This window comes from Poromitra crassiceps (assembly GCF_964638095.1).
Source record: "Poromitra crassiceps genome assembly, chromosome: 5".
In the NCBI taxonomy this organism is placed as follows: Eukaryota; Metazoa; Chordata; class Actinopteri; order Beryciformes; family Melamphaidae; genus Poromitra; species Poromitra crassiceps.
Window position 1 is genome coordinate 30,020,731 of NC_139642.1, and position 10,502 is coordinate 30,031,232.

Here is a 10,502-nt window from a genome sequence, read left to right on the forward strand (position 1 = left end):
CTGCACTTTTTGCCATCTAACAAAGCAAAATGCCCTGGAAAATTACATGGCAAAGAAAAAAAAGATTCCCGTGATTGAAAAAGTGAATGTAAAGCAAACACTAAAGACACACACACACACATACATACACACACATGCACGCGTGCGCACACACACACACACACACACACACACACACACACACACACACAGACACACACACACACACACACACACACACACACACACACACACACACACACACACACTGGCCACTGGCCTTGAGTGTGAGACAGCGAGCACAACCTACCGTCTTCCACCTCCTCAATCTCTCTCCCACATGGCTGGCTCTCACTTTCCCTCAGCAGACAATGGCCTCTCTGTCTCCACTCCACTGTTTAACCACTTTCTCACCTATCCTAAATACACACACTCGCACACCCTCATGCAAATGCCTACATAGACCTATATGGACACAAATCAATGCACTCTTGCACATTTATATATACTGTATATATACTGTATGTAAACATGGACAGAAATCAACACAGCCAGTTTGCAAAGAAGGAAAAAAGCAGTGATATGAGTGGTGTGATACGGTCCTGACTGAGGATGCCAGGGCAGAGCTGAAGTGTGGCACAGTCCTTTGATGTGAATCTAGAGCATGGGCATGTAACAAACCAAATTACACCCTGTCCTGCTTTGATCTCTAAACCCAATGCCTGCTTTCACACCTAATGAGATTGTGTGTGTGTGTGTGTGTGTGTGTGTGTGTGTGTGTGTGTGTGTGTGTGTGGGGGGGGGGGGGGGGGGGGGGGTTGTGAGTTTGTTTACTGTACATACATCCACAGATGCAACACAAATAAGTGTGCACTGTGCATGCATGTACAGTATGCAGTGGTGTTGTAACAAAGTAATAATACTTTGTTACCGTACTGAAGTATTTTTGGGGAGTATCTGTACTTTACCAGAGTATTTATGTTTATGCCAACTTTCATTTTTACTCCACTAAATTTGCTAAATAAAAAGCAGGCTATCCTTTACTCTGTTAAATTTCTCGTAAGGATCTTCGTTACTCATTACCACGCCCAACGACAGGTGGGAACAACAGGGTCAATTGTGTGACAAACTCAAAACCCATTTATTTTTGGTTTCCAGGGACTTTGTCAGAAAATTACTTTTGATACGTACAATAAATATCAGATACTTTTCTGACTTTTATCAAGTAATATTCTAATTTTCTGGCAAGATATCTGTACTTTTACTCAAGTGTGGCTTTCAGGTACTTTACCCACCACTGACGAGTATGTACAAGCACACATAAATGTGGCTGGATGCGTGCTGGCAACTACAATACACAGTGTGCTGCCGTGTGTATTGCAGGGCAGCAGTTGCTGGGATGGGCCTTTGGGAACCAAACACTGGCAGAGGCTTGCAGGCGCCTGGTAAAAACATGTTCCTGGAGACCTTCTGCCCAGTTTGTCTTGTCGTCACGTCGTCCACGGAGGACTCCCCACTCTGCCATTACAGCCCATGATGATCATGTTGCATCTTGGATTCCCAGCTTCTAATCTCATGACAGATGAGCGTGAACGGAACCACTTCTCAGCCCTGTAAGGTCACCGTCACCCCCTCACAGGCATTAGCACAACACATGTTTATGTGTCCCTCATTAGCTAAATGTGTCGGAGGGGTTGGAGAGATACAGTAGCTACTAAGTGACAGCTACACTCACAATCAATTATTCATTATTATGTATAGCCTTGTAACGTCCTCTTCACGGTTTATACCTGATCCTGGCTGTTCGTGTGGACCATACATAGACTGTATAAAAATATGGATGTAGCCACCGTGATGTCACCGATTGTTTTCTGGACTCTCGTTTTGCATTGTGACTGTCTTTTTTTTTTAGAGAGAGAGAGAGAGACACAGCAAATGGTCTGTGATCGGCGAGTTGTGTGATCACTGGACAGCTGACCTGTCAATCACGCCCCAACACAGATTTTATTGTCTATTTTACTCTAAATGGGACCATAATTTACTAAATGAACATGATGGAGACTCACAGAAGACTTGAAACTAGTGATTGAGACCATAAACTCATTATAGAAAAATGTTTACTGAGGTAATAAATCAAGTGAGTAATAGGGTCATTTTCCACAATCTTGACTTATTTTTGCAGCCATAGACTACAGGTTTGTTGTATAAAAATCCCCCATCCCCTCCCGTAGAGTTGTTATGACCCCCCCTACACCCCCACACACATGTTTATTTATTCTGTAAAGTTGGGCATTTTAACATGGGGGTGAATGTGGAATGACTCCCTTTTGGAGCCAGACTCAAGTGGCCATTCGAGGGACTGCAGTTTTTGTGGTACTTCCGTGTTGGCTTCAATTTAGCAAGACGGAACTTGCCGCTTGGTGTGGAACAAATGATATCTGCGCTCTGAGAATACCAACATGAGAATAATCAAGATAACTGGATCTAACAAACCTGTAAAAACTTGCAGCATTGAATGTCATTGCTCTGAGAGACACGTCAGTGGAGATATACTGGAAGGCATTACTTTATTTCATGGCCTTTGAAATTTGGTCGTCTTACATCTCACAAAAATTCTGTCCCGTTGGTTGAAAATAGAATAGTAAAGAACAGAATATATTGTTATGAAGGAAAACCGTGTACTGTATTAGGAAAATAAAGCATCACCCAACAGTATATTTGCATTACCAAGATGATCGGTGATAAAGTGCTCAACTGTACACATATACAATATAATTACATAGAATACAAAATAGTTACGAGTCAACATAAACTATTAGAAGATACTATATAATCATTATAAAATAATATAGGAACATCACAAACTAGTATTTGCACCAAAAGGCACTCAAAATGCAGTTATTTTATGTGAATTATAGGGTAAAACAAAACACAAAACTAAAAACAAACAAATATGGATAGTACATCTTTATTCAATTAGTAGGCCTAATTGAAGAAATAAACAAGAGGTCCTTTCTTTGGAGTTGTGTTCAACCCGTTCTCACTCCAAACCAATCAAGTAGGCCTACTGAGGTTCAGTCAGGAACCCTACCATCACTAAGCCCAAGAGAAAATGGTAGCTCTCTCCCATCAGAAATCACCATTGCAGGTGACGAGTCACGTGACCGCTAGTCACGTGACACCGATGTTTCGGGCAAGGCCACCGCTGGAGGCCGCCTGACAGCGACCGTAGCGTTCCCGACTTGCAACTTTCTCGTCACGAGAGAGCTGGTTCGAACCCCTACCCAAACCATAACCCTCACCCCAACCTAGTTGCTCTTGTTGCCTAAATCCAACCGCATTCTGGTACTTGCCTAAATTTGCCGTCACGCAGTAGGAAAGATCTTACAGCTCCAGATATGGATGCAAGAACTGATCATCTGTAAAGACTCGATAAGTTGTTATAAACAAGCTATGTTGTTTAGACCAGGGGTTCTCAAATGTTTTTCAGCCAAGGACCCCTTACAAAATAGAAAATATACCGGGGACCCCTCATTATGATTTGTGATTTTGTGATAAGCTTGTTTCCCACGGTAACGTGCTCGACTTTTAAATTGATAGGTTTGTTAGATTAGAATGTAATCCATGAACCATTTTAGATTTAAAGCATAAAATATTTTCATTTAACTATGAAGCTTTAAAAGAAAAAAGTTTTTATTTTTATTTTCCTGAAAACTTTTTGCGGACCCCCTGACAAAGTGCCACGGACCCCTGGGGGTCCCCGGACCCCCATTTGAGAACCACTGGTTTAGACTATTGTTTATTTAGGTTGTGCATTGCTTGTAAACAGAGTGATTTGAGGAGTAATAAACTGGGGTGGTTTTGCCTTGTTACCACCCAAATTTTAGTGCATCCCTACTAGTAACATTTTTGTTTTAGAGGAAAGTGCAAGGGGAGACGGCAATTTGTCCCACACCATTGTCTTGTTAAATCTGCACAAATCATGCAGGGCTTGTAAATGCTGGATGGAGCACAGCAGCCAGACTACAGGAGATGAACAGTTTTGTGGGCAGTTGAATGCACTTAATAGGAATCTGGCGGCACTTAGTGGTGAATGTCTGCTACTGCGGGAGTTCACATCAGTCAGTGGTCAGCACTGAGCTGCAGGAGATGGTCCTCCTGTCACATGAGCAAAGTCATTCATGGCATTCATGTGACATAGTTCCGACCAGTGTGGCACATATAATATACTGCAAAAACGGATCATACTTTGGCTGTCATTTGATGACAGACAACCATGATGTAGCTTGTTTACAAACACATGTAAACACTTAGGCCATGCCAAAATGGCAGAGTGATGTAATGGAAACTATGAATACACTGGGATATGCTGTCTCACCAGGACAAAGTGAGCAGCAGCAATTGCATTACAATGCCAGCTTGTGTTTCCATCTAGGCATACTTTTGAAAACGTATTTTGCCAGGCAGTTTGCATTTGTAAGGTGAATTAATTTTAAGGTCTTGTTGTTTTTCATATATTCAAAATGAAAGTGACTGCTATTCTGTCCAGGTCTTGATGCTTGTTGTGAGCAGATCAAATACTTTCATACAATGATGCATGACCTAGACGATCTATGGTCAGCCTCACAGTTATGAGTGCCCACTGACCCCCTCCGCTGAGCGTCGTTCAGGTCGTCAAACAGTCCACTGTTAATCATCTCCTTTTGCCAAGGGATGGAGACGGCCCCTGTGCTGAACTCCTTGTAGAATTTCTCATCCTTGGCATCAAGCGCGACACCCTCGATCTCAGAGAGGTTGTCCCTCAACTCGTCTGCATCCTTGGCGTAGACTACGTTGGATCTGGGCACCCAGGGGGCATCCATCAGCCCCGCCTCAAGGCGAGGGAAATTGATGTTCTGGAAAAATGTGTGGTTCCGTGGATCATCACGCCTAATGCAAAAAAAGAAGAAAAAAGATTAAGAGAGAAACGGTGGATGGGTACCTGTAGTTATTTTGTCTTTGATACATGACTGTGAAATTCACTGGAGTGTACTGCTTCCAAGAAATGGGGCCGGCTGACAGTTGCGCTGGGAGACGGGGAGATTCCTGCAAATTCAGATATTTACATTTGTTTGTAACTGGGCTTGGGCCGAAGTGACATAACTTTTAAACACCCTGGTTCTCGGCTTCTGTCTGCTCTCACAGGTGTGCGGACGGATGAGCTGCCCAGCCCTGCCTGCCAGCACTGCTCTATGCTAACAGGCCAACAGGGAACACACGCACTCACACACGGACACACACTACCGAATACATTATCTCCTGGCACAGATAATAACTGAATGTCTGCAAAACTGTTTACGGTTTTCGGATATGTGTGAGATCATGCAAAATAAATCAGCATTGTTTAGTAACACCAAAAGTTATTACAAAACACTTGACAATGATATTTGTAGAGAAAATACTCATGCCTTTCTTGAGAATGAATGAGAGGGTAAGTGACAGTATATCAACTGCACTGTGTGAAGATTCAACTTGTTTTCTCAATAGTTCAGCGCCCCCTTGTGCTGCAGGAATTTGGTGCTTCAGCATTCAACTGCAAGCCAATTCCCAATCATTTAATATTTTATCACACACACACAGTATGTGTATGTATGTATGTATGTATGTATGTATGTATGTACAGTATGTACTGTATGTATGTATGTATGTATGTATGTATGTATGTATGTGTGTGTGTATGTATGTATGTATGTATGTATGTATGTACAGTAGGCTATGTATGTATGTATGTATGTATGTGTGTGTGTGTGTGTGTGTGTGTGTGTGTGTGTGTGTGTGTGTATGTGTGTGTGTGTGTGTGTGTGTGTGTGTGTGTGTGTATGTATGTGTGTGTGTGTGTGTGTGTGTGTGTGTGTGTGTGTGTGTGTGTGTGTGTGTGTGTGTGTGTGTGTGCGCGCGTGCGTGTGTGCGTGTGTCTGTGTTTATATATTTGTATGTATGTATATACACACATATATCTATATCTATCTATCTATATATCTATCTACGGTATCTAACTATCTATCTCTCTATCTACAGTATATATAATATATATACATATATATATATGTATACAAGTATGTATACACATATATATGTATTAAATAACCTCTGTTCTAAGTTGATATTCTGCCTTTTTTATAACACCAATACTAATCCCTACCCTCAGGTAACAGACTAAAGTTTGAGAACATGTATGGTTTTTACTCACTGGCACCCAAGGCGTTGCTCAACCTTCTTCTTGAGAAAGAGCCTGATGATATCCTTGGTGCAAGCATCAAAGCCTTTGTGATGAAACTTGCAGTCATCCTCCAGAGTGCGTCGAGTCACCTCATCCTTCAGCACCTTCTCTCTGAAGTCGATAAAAGGCAAACGGGCAGCCACCATCTCATAGATGCTGCAGCCCAGAGCCCACCAGTCCACCGACATGCAGTAGTCCTCCTGCCTCAGCATCTCAGGAGCCATGTAACCAGCCGTACCAGCCTGAAGACACATGAGGGAGAGGATGAAAAGTGAAGAAAGAAGGATAAGTGAGAATGTAAAGAGACACACCAAAATAATAATAATAATAATAATTCTATGGTAGGTCATTTAAAGTGTCAATAATTGTTGCAGTGTCTATCTAAAAATGGATGTGAATCTGAGTGTAGGCACTATACTATTATTTTTTTCCTATGTTTTATCTGCTGAGTTCTGCCTCTCCATTTCTATATTAGATAGAGGAAAAAAATAAACAGTATAGACACACAGGACAAAGATGAAGGTAGGCAAGAGGCAACTACCCATGCAGGTAAAAAGAAAATTGAATGACCGCACCGCGTGGATATATGCCTCCGCCAACAAGTGAGCAGTCGACATCCATGTCTGTCCAGACTTTGACGTTTGAGCCAAATGTGAAGAAATTCCATCAAGGTGTTACTGAGATATGGCGTTACCGAGCTTGATAATGGCGTTTGTGAGGTCACAGTGACCTTGACCTTTGACCACCAAAATGTAATCAGTTTATCCTTGAGTCCAAGTGGACGTTTGAGGCAAATTAGATGAAATTCCGTCAAGGCGTTCCTGAGATATCACGTTAATGAGCATGAAACGAGCGGTCGTGATGTCACAGTGACCTTGAACTTTGACCACCAAAATCTAATCAGTTCATCCTTGAGTCCAAGTGGGAGTTTGAGGCAAATTCAAAGAAATTCCGTCAAGGCGTTCCTCAGATATCGTGTTAACGAACTTGGGAATGGCATTCGTGAGGTCACAGTGACCTTGAACTTTGACCAACAAAATCTAATCAGTTCATCCTTGAGTCCAAGTCAATGTTTGAGGCAAATTTGATGAAATTCCATCAAGGTTTAAACACGATTAAAACACGATTTCAGACGGCAGCCCGTCTTTATTGTCACACGAACACACTACAACACATGCATGCGGCCACTACACACACTCATGCTGACGGTGGCCGGTGAAATATGTCCTCTGCATTTGACCCATCCAGGCTTGTCCTTTCCTCCAGGGGGCAGGCCAGGAGCAGTGGTCGCTATTTCTTTCCAGCGCCGGGGACCTTCATTGGACCATCATTGGACCAACTTCAGATGTTGTCGTCACTGGTCGGATGACAATCTTCTGCATGTTTTTAGTGGGGGGTTATGTACGGAGGAACCCCCTGGGGGGCATGGGGAGAACATGCAAACTCCACACAGAAAGGCCCTTTCGACGAGATAGCCCACCTGGGCAGTAGGCACTGAGGATATGGGGGGTCACAACTCCAGCGCCCACAGCGTCCCAGGTGGGAATCGAACCCAGGACCTTCGAGCTGTGAGGCGACAGCGCTTACCACTGCACCACCGTACCCCGTTTCTTTTGTATGAAATCCATGCTACTGTATGCTACTCTATTTTGATCAAGGTGGGAAGGTCATTCAAACATTTTGAGACCAGGCAAAATAATATAGTTTGGTAAAGTATACACCCACTTAAAATTCAAGTTAATTTTGTATTATTTGTAAGAAGCTTCCAGCTTCCACAAGATGAGGAAGGTAAAATAAGGACAAAATCCGGGTACGTCAGGACAGGAGCCAGGGAACAAAACACAGTTGTAGCCGAGTGCTTGCACGAGTGACCTCCAACAGGCCCATCAGCTGATGGTGCTGCCCAGCCTGGAACCTTCTCCGTTGATCGAAGGCCTGCTGTGAATCTCCTAACTCATCAACTTAAATAGACATGCCAAAGCCATATTTGGTTTTAGTAATGAAAAGATTAACTGGCTAATGCTAACGGGCTCTGGTCAATCTAGCGTAAACTGCTGCTCATCTCATGCAACAGCCAATGGATGAGGGTCAGGCGACCTTTAATAGGATGAATCTGAGACACGCTCTCTTGTGTTGTCTGTCAGAAGAAGAGGGCCCAACAGCCACATCTATTCCTAGTAAGCTACTTGTAGTGGTGGGCAGCCAAATATAACCTAGGAAATATTGACAATGTCAGTAAGGAAGTATTTTTTCCATTCAATGTACAAGTAAAAATGGACTAATTCAAAATAAAATCCAATATTACCTCCCACTGATGTATGTGATAGAATGTGGACCCTGGAGAATAATGGAATATAATAATAACATATGCGCAACACTATAAATATGCCATGTGGTTGACAGTTTAATCCAAAGAGCCTTGGCAGTGAGTGCATGCGTAGAAATGTGCAAACGAAGATAGGCTACATGCTCCATTTTTAACAAACCACAAACCGCACAAAGGCTTGACTGAGTGCTTGGCAGTATTAATGTCAGGTGGTGGACAGTGTAGGCTAAGCTATGAATAGGGAACCACACTAACCTTCTGGTATATTGTTTTGCCTTTTGGCAACTCCACAGCCAGTCCAAGGTCTGACAGCCGGCACTGGCCTTGACTGTCCAGCAGGACGTTCTCAGGCTTCATATCTCGGTACACTATGTCCATAGAGTGCAAATGGAGGATCCCAGTGGTGATTTGGGCGGCGTAGTAAACAGCCCGCTCCATACGGAGACCTCTCACTCCAAGCTCATAGATATGGAACTTGAGGTCTCCTCCAGTCATGAGGTTCATGACAAGGCAGAGGTGGGTCCTGTTGTCATAGGCGTAAGCCAGGTTTACGATGAAGAGGCTGTTCACCTTCTCGAGGATCTGCTTCTCTAGAAGGGCCAACCTCTCACTACTTTTCTTCTTCAAGCGTTTCTTATCCAGCTTCTTGCAGGCATACATCTGTCCCGTGAGCTTCACCTGGACTGCACAGACCTGAAGAAGGCAAGAATCCAGTGTTGTTTTAGAATTCATGACGTATCTATTTATTGGCTGTTCAGCCTTTATTATTTGTTACTATGCCATCCTAGATTATGTTTCTGGCACTCTTCACAATAGCTTTAACAAACATAAGTTTGTCAAAATGTTTTTTTAAATAGCTATCTGAGATACAAATTTTAATTGTTATATTAATTCATTATTTTATTGTAAGTCAAATGTTGGGATGTCTGACACCTACCTCACCAAAGCCACCTTTTCCCAATGTCCTGAACTCATAAAAGTATTTGTCACTGATCTTCTGCTGCTTCTCGTACGCCTTCCACTGCAAGAACTTCTCAAAGACGGGGCTTTTCTGGTACTCTGTGAAAGGCTTTCCCTTCAGGAAGTCCCTGGTGGCTTCTCTTACCTTGCCCATCACCTCCTCAAAGTCCTTGTCTGACACAGCCTTGCATCTTTCAGCTGCATCCCCATAAAGGTAGGAGAGAAAACTCCTGGAGTCTGTTTGAAAGAACTTCGTAAGGATGCCCTGTCTCGCCCTGTCCCTGGCTTCAGCTTCAGCCAGGCCGCAATCATTCAGCTCCTCCAGGAACTCAGCGGCTGTCACATACTGTGGGTTGGAGGAGGCGAGGAGAAACTGTCGGAACAACTTCTTCCCAATAGGCTGCAGCTCACAGAGCGAGCCATAGTCCTTCTCCCTGATAGCAGATGGCTTCTCTGGTTTTGGCAGGAACAAGCAGGGTCTCTGTTTTCTTAGCTCGTTGTGATCTAGCTGCTGAGCCTTTAGGTAAGCTGTGTTGGCCACCAGGTTGTCTAGTACTGGCAAGTCAGCCATGTTGGGTGGATCTCGAGCGGTCCATACACACGGTGGTGAAGGGAGCTGGGCCTGAGAAGCTGAAACATCCAATTCCACTCCTCTCCAGGTACCTCTCCCAGGCACAACTAAAGCACCTGAGCCCCTTGAACATCTTTCACTTCTCACACAACGCCCCTTTGAGAATTCAAGGCGGGTCTTCAGGGATTTGTTCTCAGGTAAGTGTCTTTGTGTGCGTATAAGTAGACGGCACTCAGGGAAAGCAACTTATGTGGTTTGAACTTAAGAGGCTTTACGCGTGTGTATTTTTAGAAGATACAAGAAGCCTTGTTGTTGGGCTGCCAGCATGACACAATGAGGCAGATCCTGGCCTTAGCATGTTACGCAGTGTTGGGGGTAACTCATTACAAAAGTAACATATTACATGT

At 43.5% G+C, this 10,502-nt stretch overlaps 1 protein-coding gene across 1 annotated transcript in view; it reads right to left on the reverse strand.

Moving 5' to 3' along the window:
• Positions 1-10,095, reverse strand: part of LOC310776420 (rhodopsin kinase grk7a-like) — a gene marked incomplete at both ends in the record, with an annotated part of 10,437 nt that extends 342 nt beyond the window's left edge. Inside the window, 4 exons of the mRNA XM_083636612.1 lie at positions 4,607-4,908; positions 6,209-6,480; positions 8,820-9,257; positions 9,502-10,095. Coding sequence (XP_083492738.1) covers positions 4,607-4,908; positions 6,209-6,480; positions 8,820-9,257; positions 9,502-10,095 — 1,606 coding nt within the window. The remainder of the gene's footprint in view (positions 1-4,606; positions 4,909-6,208; positions 6,481-8,819; positions 9,258-9,501) is intronic.
• Between the last annotated feature and the right edge of the window lie 407 nt (positions 10,096-10,502).